The sequence below is a fragment of the Oncorhynchus keta genome, chromosome 23 (genome assembly GCF_023373465.1).
Source record: "Oncorhynchus keta strain PuntledgeMale-10-30-2019 chromosome 23, Oket_V2, whole genome shotgun sequence".
Lineage (NCBI taxonomy): Eukaryota > Metazoa > Chordata > Actinopteri > Salmoniformes > Salmonidae > Oncorhynchus > Oncorhynchus keta.
This window is the reverse complement of record NC_068443.1, coordinates 846,662-871,661: the sequence shown is the minus strand read 5'-3', so window position 1 is coordinate 871,661 and position 25,000 is coordinate 846,662. Positions and strand designations below refer to the sequence as shown.

At 42.9% G+C, this 25,000-nt stretch overlaps 1 protein-coding gene across 1 annotated transcript in view; it reads right to left on the bottom strand.

Annotated features, from left to right (window-relative positions):
* LOC118377407 (piezo-type mechanosensitive ion channel component 2-like) overlaps positions 1-25,000 on the bottom strand; it is a gene marked incomplete at its 5' end in the record, with an annotated part of 307,558 nt that overhangs the window by 255,541 nt on the left and 27,017 nt on the right. Inside the window, one exon of the mRNA XM_052477385.1 lies at positions 7,878-7,920. Coding sequence (XP_052333345.1) covers positions 7,878-7,920 — 43 coding nt within the window. The remainder of the gene's footprint in view (positions 1-7,877; positions 7,921-25,000) is intronic.

Here is a 25,000-nt window from a genome sequence, read left to right as displayed (position 1 = left end):
AAGTAGTGCACTACAGGCCCTATGGGTCTTGGTCAGAAGTAGTGCACTACAGGCCCTATGGTCAGAAGTAGTGCACTACAGGCCCTATGGGTCTTGGTCAGAAGTAGTGCACTACAGGCCCTATGGGTCTTGGTCAGAAGTAGTGTACTACAGGCCCTATGGTCAGAAGTAGTGTACTACAGGCCCTATGGGTCTTGGTCAGAAGTAGTGCACTACAGGCCCTATGGGTCTTGGTCAGAAGTAGTGCACTACAGGCCCTATGGTCAGAAGTAGTGCACTACAGGCCCTATGGTCAGAAGTAGTGTACTACAGGCCCTATGGGTCTTGGTCAGAAGTAGTGCACTACAGGCCCTATGGGTCTTGGTCAGAAGTAGTGCACTACAGGCCCTATGGGTCTTGGTCAGAAGTAGTGCACTACAGGCCCTATGGTCAGAAGTAGTGTACTACAGGCCCTATGGTCAGAAGTAGTGCACTACAGGCCCTATGGGTCTTGGTCAGAAGTAGTGTACTACAGGCCCTATGGGTCTTGGTCAGAAGTAGTGCACTACAGGCCCTATGGGTCTTGGTCAGAAGTTGTGCACTACTGGCCCTATGGGTCTTGGTCAGAAGTAGTGTACTACAGGCCCTATGGTCAGAAGTAGTGCACTACAGGCCCTATGGGTCTTGGTCAGAAGTAGTGCACTACTGGCCCTATGGGTCTTGGTCAGAAGTAGTGTACTACAGGCCCTATGGTCAGAAGTAGTGCACTACAGGCCCTATGGTCAGAAGTAGTGCACTACAGGCCCTATGGGTCTTGGTCAGAAGTAGTGCACTACAGGCCCTATGGTCAGAAGTAGTGCACTACAGGCCCTATGGGTCTTGGTCAGAAGTAGTGCACTACAGGCCCTATGGTCAGAAGTAGTGCACTACAGGCCCTATGGTCAGAAGTAGTGCACTACAGGCCCTATGGGTCTTGGTCAGAAGTAGTGCACTACAGGCCCTATGGTCAGAAGTAGTGCACTACAGGCCCTATGGGTCTTGGTCAGAAGTAGTGCACTACAGGCCCTATGGGTCTTGGTCAGAAGTAGTGCACTACAGGCCCTATGGGTCTTGGTCAGAAGTAGTGCACTACAGGCCCTATTGGTCTGTGTCAGAAGTAGTGTACTACAGGCCCTATGGGTCTTGGTCAGAAGTAGTGCACTATGAAGGGAAAAGGGTGCTGTTTGGGACATATAGCCTATGTCAGATCTCTGGCCTCACGTAGACATTACATTAAGTGGTGTGTATTGGTACATATTGGAGAACCCGGCTCGCGCTACTTCAGGATATTTGGGAAGTGGACTGTATACAAGCCTCCAATTTCAATCTGTGGTGGCTAGTGGCTGGACAAACGGGAGGGTGGACTCATTATAATGGTTCGGATGGAATCAAATGGTATCAAACACATTCCTCAGATTTAAAGGCACACCGGCCGCCACTGAATACACGGAATGGAGAAGAAATACGTGTGAGATCGTTCACGTGTATCACCCAGAATAAAACGAGAAGTGTGGGAATTTCTATGGGACAAATCGTTTACTGAACCCTAAACCTCAAATAAATCTTGTAATAAATAATGTGGACATTGTGCAAGTTGAGGTGACTAAACTGATGATAGTAACCTTGGATTGTAAACTGTCATGGTCAAAGCATATTGATACAACAGTAGCTAAGATGGGGAGAAGTCTGTCCGTAATAAAGCGCTGCTCTACCTTCTTAACAGCACTATCAATAAGGCAGGTCCTACAGGCCGTAGTTTCTACCTTCTTAACAACACTATCAACCAGGCAGGTCCTACAGGTCCTAGTTTCTACCTTCTTAACAACACTATCAACAAGGCAGGTCCTACAGGCCCCAGTTTCTACCTTCTTAACAACACTATCAACAAGGCAGGTCCTACAGGCCCCAGTTTCTACCTTCTTAACAGCACTATCAACAAGGCAGGTCCTACAGGCCCCAGTTTCTACCTTCTTAATAACACTATCAACAAGGCAGGTCCTACAGGCCCCAGTTTCTACCTTCTTAACAACACTATCAACAAGGCAGGTCCTACAGGTCCTAGTTTATACCTTCTTAACAACACTATCAACAAGGCGGGTCCTACAGGCCCTAGTATCTACCTTCTTAACAACACTATCAACAAGGCAGGTCCTACAGGCCCCAGTTTCTACCTTCTTAACAGCACTATCAACAAGGCAGGTCCTACAGGCCCCAGTTTCTACCTTCTTAATAACACTATCAACAAGGCAGGTCCTACAGGCCCCAGTTTCTACCTTCTTAACAACACTATCAACAAGGCAGGTCCTACAGGTCCTAGTTTATACCTTCTTAACAACACTATCAACAAGGCGGGTCCTACAGGCCCTAGTATCTACCTTCTTAACAACACTATCAACAAGGCAGGTCCTACAGGCCCTAGTATCTACCTTCTTAACAACACTATCAACAAGGCAGGTCCTACAGGTCCTAGTTTCTCACCTTCTTAACAACACTATCAACAAGGCAGGTCCTACAGGCCCTAGTATCTACCTTCTTAACAACACTATCAACAAGGCAGGTCCTACAGGTCCTAGTTTCTCACCTTCTTAACAACACTATCAACAAGGCAGGTCCTACAGGCCCTAGTATCTACCTTCTTAACAACACTATCAACAAGGCAGGTCCTACAGGTCCTAGTTTCTCACCTTCTTAACAACACTATCAACAAGGCAGGTCCTACAGGCCCTAGTTTCTCACCTTTTTAACAACACTATTAACAAGCCAGGTCCTACAGGTCCTAGTTTATACCTTCTTAACATCACTATCAACAAAGCAGGTCCTACAGGCCCTAGTTTCTACTTTCTTAACAACACTATCAATAAGGCAGGTCCTACAGGCCCTAGTTTCTACCTTCTTAACAGCACTATCAACAAGGCAGGTCCTACAGGCCCTAGTTTCTCACCTTTTTAACAACACTATTAACAAGCCAGGTCCTACAGGTCCTAGTTTATACCTTCTTAACATCACTATCAACAAAGCAGGTCCTACAGGCCCTAGTTTCTACTTTCTTAACAACACTATCAATAAGGCAGGTCCTACAGGCCCTAGTTTCTACCTTCTTAACAGCACTATCAACAAGGCAGGTCCTACAGGCCCTAGTTTCTACCTTCTTAACAACAATATCAACAAGGCAGGTCCTACAGGCCCTAGTTTCTACCTTCTTAACAACACTATCAACAAGGCAGGTCCAACAGGTCCTAGTTTCTACCTTCTTAACAACACTATCAACAAGGCAGGTCCTACAGGTCCTAGTTTCTACCTTCTTAACAACACTATCAACAAGGCAGGTCCTACAGGCCCTAGTTTCTACCTTCTTAACAACACTATCAACAAGGCAGGTCCTACAGGCCCTAGTTTCTACCTTCTTAACAACACTATCAACAAGGCAGGTCCTACAGGCCCTAGTTTCTACCTTCTTTAACAACAATATCAACAAGGCAGGTCCTACAGGGTCCTAGTTTCTACCTTCTTAACAACACTATCAACAAGGCAGGTCCTACAGGCCCTAGTTTCTACCTTCTTAACAACACTATCAACAAGGCAGGTCCTACAGGCCCTAGTTTCTACCTTCTTAACAACACTATCAACAAGGCAGGTCCTACAGGCCCTAGTTTCTACCTTCTTAACAACACTATCAACAAGGCAGGTCCAACAGGTCCTAGTTTCTATCTTCTTAACAACACTATCAACAAGGCAGGTCCTACAGGCCCTAGTTTCTACCTTAACAACACTATCAACAAGGCAGGTCCTACTGAATCTAGTTTCTACCTTCTTAACAACACTATCAACAAGGCAGGTCCTACAGGGTCCTAGTTTCTACCTTCTTAACAGCACTATCAACAAGGCAGGTCCTACAGGCCCTAGTTTCTACCTTAACAACACTATCAACAATACAGGTCCTAGTTTCTACCTTCTTAACAGCACTATCAACAAGGCAGGTCCTACAGGCCCTAGTTTCTACCTTAACAACACTATCAACAATACATGTCCTAGTTTCTACCTTCTTAACAGCACTATCAACAAGGCAGGTCCTACAGGCCCTAGTTTCTATCTTCTTAACAACACTATCAACAAGGCAGGTCCTACAGGTCCTAGTTTAGTCGCACCTGGACTACTGTCCAGTCGTGTGGTCAGGTGCCACAAAGAAGGACTTAGGGTAATAACAATTGGCTCAGAACAGGGCAGCATGGCTGGCCCTTGGATGTACACAGTGGGCTAACATTATTAATATGCATGTCAATCTCTCCTGGCTCAAAGTGGAGGAGAGATTGACTTCATCACTACTTGTATTTATGAGAGGTATTGACATGTTGAATGTACCGAGCTGTGTGTAAACGACTGGCACACAGATCAGACATCCATGCATACCCCACAAGACATGCCACCAGAGGTCTGTCTAAACTACGAGCACACAGCTCAGACACCCATACATACCCCACAAGACATGCCACCAGAGGTCTGTCTAAACTACTAGCACACAGCTCAGACACCCATGCATACCCCACAAGACATGCCACCAGAGGTCTGTCTAAACTACGAGCACACAGCTCAGACACCCATACATACCCCACAAGACATGCCACCAGAGGTCTGTTTAAACTACTAGCACACAGCTCAGACACCCATACATACCCCACAAGACATGCCACCAGAGGTCTCTTCACAGTCTCCAAGTCCAGATCAGACTATGGGAGGCACACAGTACTACATAGAGCCATGACTACATGGAACTCTATTCCACAGTACTACATAGAGCCATGACTACATGGAACTCTATTCCACAGTACTACATAGAGCCATGACTACATGGAACTCTATTCCACAGTACTACATAGAGACATGACTACATGGAACTCTATTCCACAGTACCACATAGAGCCATGACTACATGGGACTCTATTCCACAGTACCACATAGAGCCATGACGACATGGAACTCTAATCCACAGTACTACATAGAGCCATGACTACATGGAACTCTAATCCACAGTACTACATAGAGACATGACTACATGTAACTCTATTCCACAGTACTACATAGAGCCATGACGACATGGAACTCTAATCCACAGTACTACATAGAGCCATGACTACATGGAACTCTATTCCACAGTACTACATAGAGCCATGACTACATGGAACTCTAATCCACATCAGGTAACTGATGCAAGCAGTAGAATCAGATTTTTTTTTACTTGTAAAAATACACCTTATGGAACAGCGGGGACTGTGAAGAGACACACACACACACACACACACACACACACACACACACACACACACACACACACACACACACACACACACACACACACACACACACACACACACACACACACACACACACACACACACACACACACACACACACACACACACACACACACGTACACATGGATGTTGTATTGTAAATATGTGATAGTGGAGTAGTGGCCTGAGGGAACACACTGAATGTGTTGGGTAAAGTGTAATGAAATGGAATGTCATGTAATATTTAAAATGGTATAAACTGCCTTAATGTTGCTGGACCCCAGGAAGAGTAGCTGCTGCCTTGGCAGGAACTAATGGGGATCCATAATAAACCCCAGGAAGAGTAGCTGCTGCCTTGGCAGGAACTAATGGGGATCCATAATAAACCCCAGGAAGAGTAGCTGCTGCCTTGGCAGGAACTAATGGGGATCCATAATAAACCCCAGGAAGAGTAGCTGCTGCCTTGGCAGGAACTAATGGGGATCCATAATAAACCCCAGGAAAAGTAGCTGCTGCCTTGGCAGGAACTAATGGGGATCCATAATAAACCCCAGGAAGAGTAGCTGCTGCCTTGGCAGGAACTAATGGGGATCCATAATAAACCCCAGGAAGAGTAGCTGCTGCTTTGACAGGAACTAATGGGGATACTTAATAAACCCCAGGAAGAGTAGCTGCTGCTTTGGCAGGAACTAATGGGGATCCATAATAAACCCCAGGAAGAGTAGCTGCTGCCTTGACAGGAACTAATGGGGATCCATAATAAACCCCAGGAAGAGTAGCTGCTGCCTTGGCAGGAACTAATGGGGATCCATAATAAACCCCAGGAAGAGTAGCTGCTGCCTTGGCAGGAACTAATGGGGATCCATAATAAACCCCAGGAAGAGTAGCTGCTGCTTTGACAGGAACTAATGGGGATCCATAATAAACCCCAGGAAGAGTAGCTGCTGCTTTGGCAGGAACTAATGGGGATCCATAATAAACCCCAGGAAGAGTAGCTGCTGCCTTGACAGGAACTAATGGGGATCCATAATAAACCCCAGGAATAGTAGCTGCTGCCTTGGCAGGAACTAATGGGGATCCATAATAAACCCCAGGAAGAGTAGCTGCTGCCTTGGCAGGAACTAATGGGGATCCATAATAAACCCCAGGAAGAGTAGCTGCTGCCTTGACAGGAACTAATGGTGATCCAGGAAGAGTAGCTGCTGCCTTGACAGGAACTATTGAGGATCCATGATAAACCCCAGGAAGAGTAGCTGCTGCCTTGGCAGGAACTAATGGGGATCCATAATAAACCCCAGGAAGAGTAGCTGCTGCCTTGGCAGGAACTAATGGGGATCCATAATAAACCCCAGGAAGAGTAGCTGCTGCCTTGGCAGGAACTAATGGGGATCCATAATAAACCCCAGGAAGAGTAGCTGCTGCTTTGACAGGAACTAATGGGGATACTTAATAAACCCCAGGAAGAGTAGCTGCTGCCTTGGCAGGAACTAATGGTGATCCAGGAAGAGTAGCTGCTGCCTTGACAGGAACTATTGAGGATCCATGATAAACCCCAGGAAGAGTAGCTGCTGCCTTGGCAGGAACTAATGGGGATCCATAATAAACCCCAGGAAGAGTAGCTGCTGCCTTGGCAGGAACTAATGGGGATCCATAATAAACCCCAGGAAGAGTAGCTGCTGCCTTGGCAGGAACTAATGGGGATCCATAATAAACCTCAGGAAGAGTAGCTGCTGCCTTGGCAGGAACTAATGAGGATCCATAATAAACCCCAGGAAGAGTAGCTGCTGCTTTGACAGGAACTAATGGGGATCCATAATAAACCCCAGGAAGAGTAGCTGCTGCCTTGGCAGGAACTAATGGGGATCCATAATAAACCCCAGGAAGAGTAGCTGCTGCCTTGACAGGAACTAATAGGGATCCATAATAAACCCCAGGAAGAGTAGCTGCTGCCTTGGCAGGAACTAATGGGGATCCATAATAAACCCCAGGAAGAGTAGCTGCTGCCTTGACAGGAACTAATAGGGATCCATAATAAACCCCAGGAAGAGTAGCTGCTGCCTTGGCAGGAACTAATGGGGATCCATAATAAACCCCAGGACGAGTAGCTGCTGCCTTGGCAGGAACTAATGGGGATCCATAATAAACCCCAGGAAGAGTAGCTGCTGCCTTGACAGGAACTAATAGGGATCCATAATAAACCCCAGGAAGAGTAGCTGCTGCCTTGGCAGGAACTAATTCCGTTAGTTTAGTCTTATTAGTTGCACCTGTTCCTTTTGTGTTTCTTGATTTCTGGTCTATTTAAGCCTGTTAGGCCCGCTTGGGTGTGTGCGGGATTATTTTGTGTTCTCTGTCGATCGTTTGCCCTGTGTTTTGGGTTGGTCAGTGTGTATGCGCCCTGTGGGTTGGTGTGATCGTTTTCTCCGGGGTGTGAATACTTCCTGAAAGCCCTGTATTCTACATCTACAATATCTCTATAATATTAGGGTGTATAATAATAGCTTAGTTTGTTAAGTCTATATTATGTATAGTGTACTGTAGGTTTGTATTTACAGTATGTTTGAATTGTCTTACCTTTCGAAGCCAATTTGACGTATAGATTTCTCCCACGTTGAACCTGAACAAAATCACAAGAGCATTTCATAAGAGCAGGTACAGATTACAGCATTTATAAGATCAGGTACAGACTAACAGCATTTCATAAGAGCAGGTACAGATTAAGAGCATTTCATAAGAGCAGGTACAGATTAAGAGCATTTATAAGAGCAGGTACAGATTAAGAGCATTTCATAAGAGCAGGTACAGATTAAGAGCATTTATAAGAGCAGATATATCACTTGGTTGATTTACACACTTGATTTAGCTACTTTCACTACTAGTTTGAAATATTCCTGAGTACCATTGTGTGTAACTACTAGTTACTAGTACCATTGTGTGTAATTACTAGTTACTAGTACCATTGTGTGTAACTACTAGTTACTAGTACCATTGTGTGTAACTACTAGTTACTAGTACCATTGTGTGTAATTACTAGTTACTAGTACCATTGTGTGTAACTACTAGTTACTAGTACCATTGTGTGTAACTACTAGTTACTAGTACCATTGTGTGTAACTACTAGTTACTAGTATCATTGTGTGTAACTACTAGTTACTAGTGCCATTGTGTGTAACTACTAGTTACTAGTACCATTGTGTGTAACTACTAGTTACTAGTACCATTGTGTGTAACTACTAGTTACTAGTACCATTGTGTGTAACTACTAGTTACTAGTACCATTGTGTGTAACTACTAGTTACTAGTACCAGTGTGTGTAACTACTAGTTACTAGTGCCATTGTGTGTAACTACTAGTTACTAGTACCAGTGTGTGTAACTACTAGTTACTGGTGCCATTGTGTGTAACTACTAGTTACTAGCACCATTGTGTGTAACTACTAGTTACTAGTACCATTGTGCGCTTAAAGACACATTTCCAGGTATTCTATTATTTTCTATTCACCTAATGGCGAAAATGACCCATGGTTGATAACGCACAAAATAACCCACGGTTGATAACGCACAAAATAACCCACAGCGGATAATGCAAAACATGACCCACAGCGGATAACGCACAAAATCACCCACAGCAGATAATGCACAAAATAACCCACGGTTGATAACGCACAAAATAACCCACAGCGGATAACGCACAAAATAACCCACGGTTGATAACGCACAAAATGACCCACATCTGATAACGCACAAAATTACCCACGGCTGATAACGCACAAAATTACCCACGGCCAATAATGCACAAAATGACCCACGGCTGATAATGCACAAAATGACCCACGGCCAATTGTGCAAAATTACCCATGGCTGATAACGCACAAAATGACCCACGACCAATTGTGCAAAATGACCCACGGCTGATACCGCACAAAATAACCCACGGCTGATACCACACAAAATAACCCACGGCTGATAACACAGAAAATGACCCACGGCTGATAACACACAACATAACCCACGGCTGATACCACAGAAAATGACCCACGGCTGATACCGCACAAAATAACCCACGGCTGATACCACACAAAATTACCCACGGCTGATAACACAGAAAATGACCCACGGCTGATAACACACAAAATAACCCACGGCTGATAACACACAAAATAACCCACGGCTGATAACACACAAAATGACCCACGGCTGATAACGCACAAAATGACCCATGGCTGATAACACAGAAAATGACCCACGGCTGATAACACACAAAATAACCCACGGCTGATAACACACAAAATAACCCACGGCTGATAACACAGAAAATGACCCACGGCTGATAACACACAAAATAACCCACGGCTGATAACACACAAAATAACCCACGGCCAATAACGCACAAAATGACCCACGGCCAATAATGCACAAAATAACCCACAGCTGATAACGCACAAAATAACCCACGGCTGATAACGCACAAAATGACCCAAGGCTGATAACGCAACCAAAATAACCCGCGGCCAATAATGCACAAAATAACCCACAGCTGATAATGCACAAAATAACCCACGGCTGATAACGCACAAAATGACCCAAGGCTGATAACGCAACCAAAATAACCCGCGGCCAATAATGCACAAAATGACCCACGGCTGATAACGCACAAAATGACCCACGGCCAATTGTGCAAAATGACCCATGGCTGATAACGCACAAAATGACCCACGGCCAATTGTGCAAAATGACCCATGGCTGATAACGCACAAAATAACCCACGGCTGATAATGCACAAAATGACCCACGGCCAATTGTGCAAAATGACCCACGGCTGATAACACAGAAAATGACCCACGGCTGATAACACACAACATAACCCACGGCTGATAACACAGAAAATGACCCACGGCTGATAACACACAACATAACCCACGGCCAATAACGCACAAAATAACCCGCGGCCAATAATGCACAAAATGACTCACGGCTGATAACTCACAAAATGACCCACGGCCAATTGTGCAAAATGACCCACGGCCAATTGTGCAAAATGACCCACGGCCAATTGTGCAAAATGACCCATGGCTGATAACGCACAAAATGACCCATGGCTGATAATGCACAAAATGACCCACGGCCAATTGTGCAAAATGACCCATGGCTGATAACGCACAAAATGACCCATGGCTGATAATGCACAAAATGACCCACGGCCAATTGTGCAAAATTACCCATGGCTTATAACGCACAAAATGACCCACGACCAATTGTGCAAAATGACCCATGGCTGATACCGCACAAAATGACCCACGACCAATTGTGCAAAATTACCCATGGCTGATAACGCACAAAATGACCCACGACCAATTGTGCAAAATTACCCATGGCTGATAACGCACAAAATGACCCACGACCAATTGTGCAAAATTACCCATGGCTGATAACGCACAAAATGACCCACGACCAATTGTGCAAAATTACCCATGGCTGATAACGCACAAAATGACCCACGACCAATTGTGCAAAATGACCCATGGCTGATAATGCACAAAATGACCCACGGCCAATTGTGCAAAATGACCCATGGCTGATAACGCACAAAATGACCCATGGCTGATAATGCACAAAATGACCCACGGCCAATTGTGCAAAATTACCCATGGCTGATAACTCACAAAATGACCCACGGCCAATTGTGCAAAATGACCCATGGCTGATAACGCACAAAATGACCCATGGGTGATAATGCACAAAATGACCCACGGCCAATTGTGCAAAATTACCCATGGCTGATAACGCACAAAATGACCCACGACCAATTGTGCAAAATGACCCACGGCTGATACCGCACAAAATAACCCACGGCTGATACCACACAAAATAACCCACGGCTGATAACACAGAAAATGACCCACGGCTGATAACACACAACATAACCCACGGCTGATACCACAGAAAATGACCCACGGCTGATACCGCACAAAATAACCCACGGATGATACCACACAAAATTACCCACGGCTGATAACACAGAAAATGACCCACGGCTGATAACACACAAAATAACCCACGGCTGATAACGCACAAAATGACCCACGGCCAATTGTGCAAAATGACCCATGGCTGATAACGCACAAGATAACCCACGGCTGATAATGCACAAAATGACCCACGGCCAATTGTGCAAAATGACCCACGGCTGATAACACAGAAAATGACCCACGGCTGATAACACACAACATAACCCACGGCTGATAACACACAAAATAACCCACGGCTGATAACGCACAAAATGACCCACGGCCAATAATGCACAAAATGACTCACGGCTGATAACGCACAAAATGACCCACGGCCAATTGTGCAAAATGACCCATGGCTGATAACACACAAAATGACCCATGGCCAATTGTGCAAAATGACCCATGGCCGATAACGCACAAAATTACCCACGGCCAATTGTGCAAAATGACCCATGGCTGATAACGCACAAAATAACCCATGGCTGATAATGCATAAAATGACCCACGGCCAATTGTGCAAAATGACCCACGGCTGATAACACAGAAAATGACCCACGGCTGATAACACACAACATAACCCACGGCAGATAAAACACACAAAATAACCCACGGCTGATAACACACAAAATGACCCACGGCTGATAACGCACAAAATGACCCACGGCCAATAATGCACAAAATAACCCACAGCTGATAACGCACAAAATAACCCACGGCTGATAACACACAAAATGACCCACGGCTGATAACGCACAAAATGACCCACGGCCAATAATGCACAAAATAACCCACAGCTGATAACACACAAAATAACCCACGGCTGATAACGCACAAAATGACCCAAGGCTGATAACGCAACCAAAATAACCTGCGGCTGATAATGCACAAAATGACCCATGGCTGATAACGCACAAAATGACCCACGGCTGATAACACACAAAATAACCACACGGCTGATAACACACAAAATAACCCACTGCTGATAACACACAAAATAACCCACGGCTGATAACACACAAAATAACCCACGGCTGATAACACACAAAATGACCCACGGCTGATACCACACAAAATGACCCACGGCTGATAACACACAAAATAACCCACGGCTGATAACACACAAAATAACCCACGGCTGGTACGTTAGATTACTTTTTAATTTTACTGCACTGTCAGAAGTAGAAGCACAAGCATTTTGCTGATAACATCTGCTAAAAGTGTGTATGTCATAAGGTGAATGCACACAAAATTTGTAAGTCGCTCAAAATAAGAGCGTCTGATAAATGACTTAAATGTAATGTAAATGTATGTGACCAATAAAATGTGATTTGAACACAAGCCTAGAAACATCCATCAATGTTTGGTAGAAGCCGAAAAGGCAGCTCAGACATTTTGTTTTTTTGTCGGAGGTGTTTAACGTTAACAGGAAGCCCAGCAGCTGTCCATACTAGAATAATACGTCTGCTTTGCTCTTGGCTTTTCAGACCAAGAGGACTGTCATGAAACAGAAACCCTTCAAGTCACAACCTCGACATAACAACCACAAGTAATGTTAGGAAGGACCCGGTCCAAATATTTCTAACACCTAACTTCACCCAGCCCCTGTGGCTGATGTGGTAAGACATAAGTAACATCAGGAAGGAAGGTGACTTGTATGACACTAAATAATCTGCGGAGAGGCGAGTTACTGTTACTGAAGAACCTGTTCTGGGGTTTTATACTACCTCAAAATATAAAAAGACACAAGTGTTCACTGAGCCAATAACTGATCATTATCACTGAATATCATTAACTGACTTATCCATATCACTGACTCTGTCATTAACTAACTTATCCAAATCACTGACTCTATCATTAACTAACTTATCCATATCACTGACTCTGTCATTAACGATGCAACTTATCCATATCACTGCTCTAATCATTAACAAGACTTATCCATATCACTGAATATCATTAACTAACATTGTCCATATCACTGACTCTATCATTAACTGGAGGCCCTTATCCATATCACTGACTCTATCATTAACTAACTTATCCATATCAGGTGGTGAATATCATTAACTAACTCTCCACCTCCAAATCACTGACTCTATCATTAACTAACTTATCCATATCACTGACTATATCATTAACTACCTTATCCATAAGTTTCAGAATATCATTAACTGTCTTATCCATATCACTAAATATCATTAAGGAGGTTATCCAAATGGCTGGACTCTATCATTAACTAACATTATCCAAATCACTGACTCATCATTAACTAACTTATCCATATCACTGACTATATCATTAAGGGACCTTATCCAAATCACTGACTCTATCATTAACTAACTTATCCATAACTGAATATCATTAACTAACTTGTCCATATCACTGACTCTATCATTACCTCTTCAACTAAAATATCCATATCACTGAATATCATTAACTAATTTTATCCATATCACTGACTCTATCATTAACTAACTTATCCATATCACTGAATATCATTAACTAACTTATCCATATCACTGACACCTATCATTAATGTCAAGGAATCAAAAATGTCATGAATATCATTAATAACTTATCCATATCATCTCTATCATTAACTAATTTATCCATATCACTGACTGTTATCATTAACTGCATCTATGCCAAATCACCTGACTCTATCATTAACTAACTTATCCAAATCATGACTCTTATCACCCCTTTAACTAACTTATCCAAATCACTGACTCTATCATTAATAACTTATCCATATCACTGACTCTATCATTAACACAACTTATCCATATCACTGACTAATCATTAAATAATTATCCAAATCACTGACTCTATCATTAACTAACTTATCCATATCACTGTTCTATCATTAACTAACTTATCCAAATCACTGACTCTATCATTAACTAACTTATCCATATCACTGACTCTATCATTAACTAACTTATCCAAATCACCAAGAGGACTGTCATGAAACAGAAACTTATCCATATCACTGACTCTATCATTAACTAACTTATCCATATCGCTGAATATCATTAACTAACTTATCCATATCACTGACTCTATCATTAACTAACTTATCCAAAGGAACTGACTCTTTCATTAACTAAATCCAAATCACTGACTCTATCATTAACTGTTATCCAAATCACTGTTCTTTCATTAACTAACTTGTCCAAATCACTGACTCTATCATTAACTAACTTATCCATATCACTGAATATCATTAACTAACTTATCCATATCGCTGAATATCATTAACTAACTTATCCATATCACTGACTCTATCATTAACTAACTTGTCCAAATCACTGACTCTATCATTAACTAACTTATCCATATCACTGAATATCATTAACTAACTTATCCATATCACTGACTCTATCATTAACTAACTTATCCATATCACTGAATATCATTAACTAACTTATCCATATCGCTGAATATCATTAACTAACTTATCCATATCACTGACTCTATCATTAACTAACTTATCCAAATCACTGACTCTATCATTAACTAACTTATCCAAATCACTGACTCTATCATTAACTAACTTATCCAAATCACTGACTCTATCATTAACTAACTTATCCAAATCACTGACTCTATCATTAACTAACTTATCCAAATCACTGACTCTATCATTAACTAACTTATCCATATCACTGACTATCATTAACTAACTTATCCATATCGCTGAATATCATTAACTAACTTATCCATATCGCTGAATATCATTAACTAACTTATCCATATCACTGACTCTATCATTAACTAACTTATCCATATCACTGACTCTATCATTAACTAACTTATCCATATCGCTGAATATCATTAACTAACTTATCCATATCACTGACTCTATCATTAACTAACTTATCCATATCGCTGAATATCATTAAATAACTTATCCATATCACTGAATATCATTAACTGACTTATCCATATCACTGACTCTATCATTAACTAACTTATCCAAATCACTGACTCTATCATTAACTAACTTATCCAAATCACTGACTCTATCATTAACTAACTTATCCAAATCACTGACTCTATCATTAACTAACTTATCCAAATCACTGACTCTATCATTAACTAACTTATCCATATCACTGACTCTATCATTAACTAACTTATCCATATCACTGATTCTATCATTAACTAACTTATCCAAATCACTGACTCTATCATGAACTAACTTATCCAAATCACTGACTCTATCATTAACTAACTTATCCAAATCACTGACTCTATCATTAACTAACTTATCCATATCACTGACTCTATCATTAACTAACTTATCCAAATCACTGACTCTATCATTAACTAACTTATCCAAATCACTGACTCTATCATTAACTAACTTATCCATATCACTGAATATATCATTAACTACCTTATCCAAATCACTGACTCTATCATTAACTAACTTATCCATATCACTGACTCTTTCATTAACTAACTTATCCAAATCACTGACTCTATCATTAACTAACTTATCCATATCACTGACTCTTTCATTAACTAACTTATCCATATCACTGACTCTATCATTAACTAACTTATCCAAATCACTGACTATCATTAACTAACTTATCCATATCACTGACTCTATCATTAACTAACTTATCCAAATCACTGACTCTATCATTAACTAACTTATCCATATCACTGACTCTTTCATTAACTAACTTATCCAAATCACTGACTCTATCATTAACTAACTTATCCATATCACTGACTCTTTCATTAACTAACTTATCCATATCACTGACTCTATCATTAACTAACTTATCCAAATCACTGACTATCATTAACTAACTTATCCATATCACTGACTCTATCATTAACTAACTTATCCAAATCACTGACTCTATCATTAACTAACTTATCCAAATCACTGACTCTATCATTAACTAACTTATCCAAATCACTGACTCTATCATTAACTAACTTATCCAAATCACTGACTCTATCATTAACTAACTTATCCAAATCACTGACTCTATCATTAACTAACTTATCCATATCACTGACTCTATCATTAACTAACTTATCCATATCACTGATTCTATCATTAACTAACTTATCCATATCACTGACTCTATCATTAACTAACTTATCCAAATCACTGACTCTATCATTAACTAACTTATCCATATCACTGACTCTATCATTAAATAACTTATCCATATCACTGACTCTATCATTAAATAACTTATCCAAATCACTGACTCTATCATTAAATAACTTATCCATATCACTGACTCTATCATTAAATAACTTATCCAAATCACTGACTCTATCATTAACTAACTTACCCTGTCAGACTACATTACCCTGTCAGACTACTGGCTTTACCCTGTCAGACTACTCTACCCTGTCAGACTACTTGACCCTGTCAGACTACTCTACCCTGTCAGACTACTTTACCCTGTCAGACTACTTTACCCTGTCAGACTACTCTACCCTGTCAGACTACTTGACCCTGTCAGACTACTCTACCCTGTCAGACTACTTTACCCTGTCAGACTACTGGCTTTAGCCTGTCAGACTACTTGACCCTGTCAGACGACTCTACCCTGTCAGACTACTTGACCCTGTCAGACTACTCTACCCTGTCAGACTACTTTACCCTGTCAGACTACTGGCTTTACCCTGTCAGACTACTTGACCCTGTCAGACGACTCTACCCTGTCAGACTACTTTACCCTGTCAGACTACTTTACCCTGTCAGACTACTGGCTTTACCCTGTCAGACTACTGGCTTGATCCTGTCAGACTACTCTACCCTGTCAGACTACTCTACCCTGTCAGACTACTTTACCCTGTCAGACTACTTTACCCTGTCAGACTACTGGCTTTACCCTGTCAGACTACTCTACCCTGTCAGACTACTCTACCCTGTCAGACTACTCTACCCTGTCAGACTACTTTACCCTGTCAGACTACTTTACCCTGTCAGACTACTGGCTTGATCCTGTCAGACTACTTTACCCTGTCAGACTACTTTACCCTGTCAGACTACTGGCTTGATCCTGTCAGACTACTTTACCCTGTCAGACTACTGGCTTGATCCTGTCAGACTACTTTACCCTGTCAGACTACTGGCCTGATCCTGTCAGACTACTCTACCCTGTCAGACTACTCTACCCTGTCAGACTACTTTACCCTGTCAGACTACTTTACCCTGTCAGACTACTTTACCCTGTCAGACTACTGGCTTGATCCTGTCAGACTACTTTACCCTGTCAGACTACTTTACCCTGTCAGACTACTGGCTTGATCCTGTCAGACTACTTTACCCTGTCAGACTACTGGCTTGATCCTGTCAGACTACTTTACCCTGTCAGACTACTGGCTTGATCCTGTCAGACTACTCTACCCTGTCAGACTACTCTACCCTGTCAGACTACTCTACCCTGTCAGACTACTTTACCCTGTCAGACTACTTTACCCTGTCAGACTACTCTACCCTGTCAGACTACTTTACCCTGTCAGACTACTTTACCCTGTCAGACTACTCTACCCTGTCAGACTACTTTACCCTGTCAGACTACTTTACCCTGTCAGACTACTTTACCCTGTCAGACTACTGGCTTGATCCTGTCAGACTACTTTACCTGTCAGACTACTCTACCCTGTCAGACTACTTTACCCTGTCAGACTACTTTACCCTGTCAGACTACTCTACCCTGTCAGACTACTTTACCCTGTCAGACTACTTTACCCTGTCAGACTACTTTACCCTGTCAGACTACTGGCTTGATCCTGTCAGACTACTTTACCTGTCAGACTACTCTACCCTGTCAGACTACTTTACCCTGTCAGACTACTTTACCCTGTCAGACTACTTTACCCTGTCAGACTACTGGCTTGATCCTGTCAGACTACTTTACCCTGTCAGACTACTTTACCCTGTCAGACTACTTTACCCTGTCAGACTACTGGCTTTACCCTGTCAGACTACTTTACCCTGTCAGACTACTGGCTTGATCCTGTCAGACTACTCTACCCTGTCAGACTACTCTACCCTGTCAGACTACTTTACCCTGTCAGACTACTTTACCCTGTCAGACTACTGGCTTGATCCTGTCAGACTACTTTACCCTGTCAGACTACTGGCCTGATCCTGTCAGACTACTGCTGTAGATTTGACCGTTTCATTGCATTCTTCTCTGTCCCTTGATCCTGATGGTCTCGAGCTGCATGTTTTTGGCCACATTGAAACGCTGTCACATTTACAGTGTGACTATAATATATTGATAAATAATATTACGTATTAATAATATCATGACTTTCTATCTGCCCAGGGAGGGAGGTGTCAAATTTAGCAGGAGGGCCTTGGTGGTGAATGTATATGTGGCTGGGGACGAGCTCTGTATTTAAACCTCAGCCCAAAGCAGTGAGTAGAGAGAGGAGAGAGAGAGAGAGAGAGAGAGAGAGAGAGAGAGAGAGAGAGAGAGAGAGAGAGAGAGAGAGAGAGAGAGAGAGAGAGAGAGAGAGAGAGAAGATCCAGAACAGGAGGAGGAACAGGAAGAACAGGAGGAGGAGCAGGAGGTGGAGGAGGAAAAGGAGGAGGAGCAGGTGGAGGAGCAGGAGGAGGAGGAGGAGGAGAAGGAGCAGGAGGAGGAACAGGAGGAGGAACAGGAGGACAAGGAGGAGGAGGAGGAACAGGAGGAGCAGGAGGAAGAAGAACAGGAGGAGGAACAGGTGAAGGAGGAGGAGGAATAGGAGGAGGAGGAGGAGGAAAAGGAGGAGGAGCAGGAGGAGGAGGAGGAGGAGCAGGAGGAGGAGGAGGAACAGGAGGGAGGAGGAAGGAGGAGAACAGGAGGAGGAACAGGTGAGGAGGAGGAGGAGGAGGAGGAGGAGGAGGAGGAGGAGGAAGGAGGAGCAGGAGGAGCAGGCGGAGGAGGAGGAGCAGGAGGAGGACCAGGGGTAGGAACAGGAGGAGGAGGAAGGAGGAGGAGGAGGTACAGGAGGAGGAGGAGCAGGAGGAGGTACAGGAGGAGGAGGAGGAGGAACAGGAGGAGGAGGAGGAGGAGCAGGAGGAGGAGGAGGAGAAGGAGGAGGAGAAGGAGGAGGAAAAGGAGGAGGAACAGGAGGAGGAGGAGGAGCAGGAGGAGGTACAGGAGGAGGAGGAGGAGGAGGAACAGGAGAAGGAGGAGAAGGAGGAGGAGGAGGAGCGACACAAGCAGGTCTGCTCCTGTCTGCTCCTGTCTATTAATCTCCGTTCTCCCTGCTCTGCTCTGTAGCAGCTGTCTGTCACCATGTTAGCTTAGTGAGGTAGTCAGCCCATTCATACATGTCAGGTTCTGACCCTAATGGCTTATTTGGCTCTGGCCAATGAAGAAGCACAGGAAATGATGTACACTATCCTGAGATAAGATCAGAACTGTTTCAGAATGAGGGAAAGGTTCTTGTCCATATCCCCGTGGTCTAGCCAAAAGGAAAGGGGTGTAGAGATGTTAGATGTGGATAGATGAATAAATAATGATATTTGTTTTGACGGGCATTAGTAACGCACAGTACTAAAGAAATACCAACATCTTCCCCTATTATTTGAATGAGTCGAGTCCTGTATCTGAACTGAGACCTGTAATTCAGAACCAGCTATGCAGTGACGTGTCATGCGACCTACAGAGTTAATAACAAAGTCTCCTACGTAATTATATCGTTTTATAATTCCATTGTACAGTAAAAAAAAAAAAATGTTTTACTTGATCTGACTTTAAATTTATCTCGGAAATCTGGAACTGAAATCTTGCGTCCGAATAAACAAAAAAACAACGACGTTTCTGTTCAGATGTTAAAAGTCTTTCAAGTCTAAAAAATAAGAAAAAAGGAACATGGCTTCCTGTATCTGAAGACTCTACAACGTTGTTAAATGAATAAAACCTCTAAACCGTAGACATTTATGCTGCAACGCAGAGCAATAAAGAAACGCACAGTTTCATATAGGTATTTCTGTTTAATGTTACGGGGTAATTATAAAGAAAAAAAAAAAAAACGTTTCTAATTGCCCACCTCCCCTTCAATTTTTTCCCTCCCTTCACACCCATTGACTTCCTGCCTTAAAGCTAATGTTGGCAGTTGATGGCAGCTGCTAGTAGCTACCAACGCATACTGCCTACTGTGCTGTACAGTGTTGCCCAAGGCGGTATGGTCATTATAGCCATCTGAGGAAGGAAAATTGAAATGGAAAATGTATTTAGCTCCTGTTAAAATGTGAGAGGCCATTAGAACAAGGGGGTGTCAGGGTTCTACCTTGTCTAGACGCAGTGGAGTTTCACAACTGGGGGTGGGGAGGGGGGTCAGGGTTCTACCTTGTCTAGCTCGACGCAGTGGAGTTTCACAACTGGGGGTGGGGAGGGGGGTCAGGGTTCTACCTTGTCTAGCTCGACGCAGTGGAGTTTCACAACTGGGGGTGGGGAGGGGGGGTCAGGGTTCTACCTTGTCTAGCTCGACGCAGTGGAGTTTCAAAACTGATAGGAAGTCTATTGAGTGTTCCAAATGTTCAGTGAAGTTCACACACACGGTACTTCCACAACTCCCAACACCTGATAGGAAGTCTATTGAGTTCAGTGAAGTTCACACACACGGTACTATCCACAACTCCCAACACCTGATAGGAAGTCTATTGAGTTCAGTGAAGTTCACACACACGGTACTATCCACAACTCCCAACACCTGATAGGAAGTCTATTGAGTTCAGTGAAGTTCACACACACGGTACTATCCACAACTCCCAACACCTGATAGGAAGTCTATTGAGTTCAGTGAAGTTCACACACACGGTACTATCCACAACTCCCAACACCTGATAGGAAGTCTATTGAGTTCAGTGAAGTTCACACACGGTACTATCCACAACTCCCAACACCTGATAGGAAGTCTATTGAGTTCAGTGAAGTTCACACACACGGTACTATCCACAACTCCCAACACCTGATAGGAAGTCTATTGAGTTCAGTGAAGTTCACACACACGGTACTATCCACAACTCCCAACACCTGATAGGAAGTCTATTGAGTTCAGTGAAGTTCACACACACGGTACTATCCACAACTCCCAACACCTGATAGGAAGTCTATTGAGTTCAGTGAAGTTCACACACACGGTACTATCCACAACTCCCAACACCTGATAGGAAGTCTATTGAGTTCAGTGAAGTTCACACACACGGTACTATCCACAACTCCCAACACCTGATAGGAAGTCTATTGAGTTCAGTGAAGTTCACACACACGGTACTATCCACAACTCCCAACACCTGATAGGAAGTCTATTGAGTTCAGTGAAGTTCACACACACGGTACTATCCACAACTCCCAACACCTGATAGGAAGTCTATTGAGTTCAGTGAAGTTCACACACACGGTACTATCCACAACTCCCAACACCTGATAGGAAGTCTATTGAGTTCAGTGAAGTTCACACACACGGTACTATCCACAACTCCCAACACCTCCACAAAATGAATCCCTCACCTTGTTTTTCTGTTTCAGCCTGTAAAAGTTGTTCGCTTCACTTATTTTCCCTACGTGAGTTTTACATTTTACAAAACATCTCTGCCGCCTCATCGTCTCAACAACAAGATCAAAAAAGACATTGAATATCCCTTTGAGCATGGTGAAGTTATTAATGACACTTTGGATGGTGTATCAATACACCCAGTCATTACAAAGATACAGGCGTCCTTCCTAACTCAGTTGCCGGAGTGGAAGGAAACCTCTCAGGGATTTCACCATGAGGCCAATGGTGACTTTAAAACAGTTAAAGAGTTTACAAGCATTTCGCTACCCCTGCAATAACATCTGCTAAACACGTGTATGTGACCAATAAAATTTGATTTGGCTGTGATAGGAGAAAGCTGAGGATGGATCAACAACATTGTAGTTACTCCACAACACTAACCTAAATGACAGAGTGAAAAGAAGAAAGTCTGTACAGAAAGAAAAATATTCTAAAACATGCATTCTGTTTGCAACAAGGCACTAAAGTAATACTGCAAAAAATGAGGCAAAGCAATTCACTTTTTTGTCTTCAATACATAGTCTTATGTTTGGGGCAAATCCAATACAATACATTACTGAGTACCACTCTCCATATGTTCAAGCATAGTAGTGACTGCGTCATGTTATGGGTATGCTTGTCATCGTTAAGGACTGGGGAGTTTTTCAGGATAAATAAGAAATGGAATGGAGTTAAGCACAGACAAAATTCTAGAGGAAAACCTGGTTCAGTCTGTTTTCCACATGACACTGGGTCATGAATTCACCTTTCAGCAGGACAATAACCTAAAACACAAGGCCAAATCTACACTGGAGTTGCTTACCAAGAAGACAGAGAATGTTCCTGAGTGGCTGAGGTACAGTTTTGACTTAAATCTGCTGGAAAATCTATGGCAAGACCTGAAAATGGTTGTCTAGCAATGATGAATAACCAATTTGACAGAGCTTGAAAAATGTTGAATTACCCCCTTCTGACACCCAGGTGGCGACACGCATCTCTCAGGTTGGATGTCGGCCCACCACCTCAAGCTCAACCTGGACAAGATGGAGCTGCTCTTCCTCCCGGGGGAAGGCCTGCCGCTTAAAGACCACCGAGATCACGGTTGACAACTCCACAGTGTCCCCCTCCCAGAGTGCAAAGAACCTTGGCGTGACCCTGGACAACATCCTGTCGTTCTCTGCAAACAACGTTCCTGCAGGTTCACGCTCTACAACATCCGTAGAGTACGACCCTACCTCACACAGGAAGCAGCGCAGGTCCTAATCCAGGCACTTGTCATCTCCCGTCTGGACTACTACAACTCTCTGTTGGCTGGGCTCCGCGCTTCTGCCATCAAACCCCTTCAACTAATCCAGAACACTGCAACCCGCCTGGTGTTCAAACATTCTCATGTCACCCTGCTCCTCCTCACACTACACTGGCCTCCAGTTGAAGCTCACGTCCACGTTGCTTACCTACAGAGCAGCAAGAGGAACTGTCCCTCCCTACTTTCAGGCTCAAACCCTACACCCCAACCTGAACACTCCGTTCTGCTACCTCAGATCTCTCCTAGCTATCTTATTAAGATGAATACATTAACTTTAAGTCGCTCTGGATAAAAGTGTCTGCTAAATTACAAAAAAAAAATTAAAAATATGTAAATGTTGAACAATCCTGGTGTGGAAAGCTCTTAAGAAACGTACCCAAAAAGACTCACAGCTCTTAAGAGACGTACCCAAAAAGACTCACAGCTCTTAAGAGACGTACCCAAAAAGACTCACAGCTCTTAAGAGACGTACCCAAAAAGACTCACAGCTCTTAAGAGACTTACCCAAAAAGACTCACAGCTCTTAAGAGACTTACCCAAAAAGACTCACAGCTCTTAAGAGACGTACCCAAAAAGACTCACAGCTCTTAAGAGACGTACCCAAAAAGACTCACAGCTCTTAAGAGACGTACCCAAAAAGACTCACAGCTCTTAAGAGACGTAGCCCAAAAGACTCACAGCTCTTAAAGAGACAAAAAGTACCCAAAAGACTCACAGCTCTTAAGAGACGTACTCAAAAAGACTCACAGCTCTTAAGAGACGTACCCAAAAAGACTAACAGCTCTTAAGAGACGTACCCAAAAAGACTCACAGCTCTTAAGAGACGTACCCAAAAAGACTCACAGCTCTTAAGAGACTTACCCAAAAAGACTCACAGCTCTTAAGAGACGTACCCAAAAAGACTCTGTAATCAATGCCAAATGTCATTCTAACATGTATAGACTCGCAGCTGTAATCAATGCCAAATGTCATTCTAACATGTATAGACTCGCAGCTGTAATCAATGCCAAATGTCATTCTAACATGTATAGACTCACGGGGTTGAAACCAAGATATATGAGTGTTTTATTTTTCATAAATATTATATAAATGTTAGAATCTTTCTTACACTTTTACGTAGTATTTCAGGTAGATCGTTGACGAAAAATACAATAAATGGGTTCAGTAATTCTATGTGAGAACATGTTAGTGGGTTCAGTAAGTCTATGTTGGAACATGTTAGTGGGTTCACTAACATGTTCTCACATAGACTTACTGAACCCACTAACATGTTCCAACATAGACTTACTGAACCCACTAACATGTTCTCACATAGACTTACTGAACCCACTAACATGTTCTCACATAGACTTACTGAACCCACTAACATGTTCTCACATAGACTTACTGAACCCACTAACATGTTCTCACATAGACTTACTGAACCCACTAACATGTTCTCACATAGACTTACTGAACCCACTAACATGTTCCAACATAGACTTACTGAACCCACTAACATGTTCTCACATAGACTTACTGAACCCACTAACATGTTAGTGGGTTCAGTAAGTCTATGTTGGAACATGTTAGTGGGTTCAGTAAGTCTACGTTGGAACATGTTAGTGGGTTCAGTAAGTAAGTAACTTATTCCAGGGTATTCACTAGAATAATAGTGAAGACACCAAAACTATAAAATAACACATATGGAATCAATGTAGTAACCAAAAAAATGTTAAACAAATCAAAATATATTTTTGATTTTAGATTCTTCAAAGTAGCCACCCTGTCACGACTTCTACCGAAGTCGTTGCCTCTCCTTGTTCGGGCAGTGCTCGGCGTTCGACGTCACCGGTCTTCTAGCCATCATTGATCCATTTT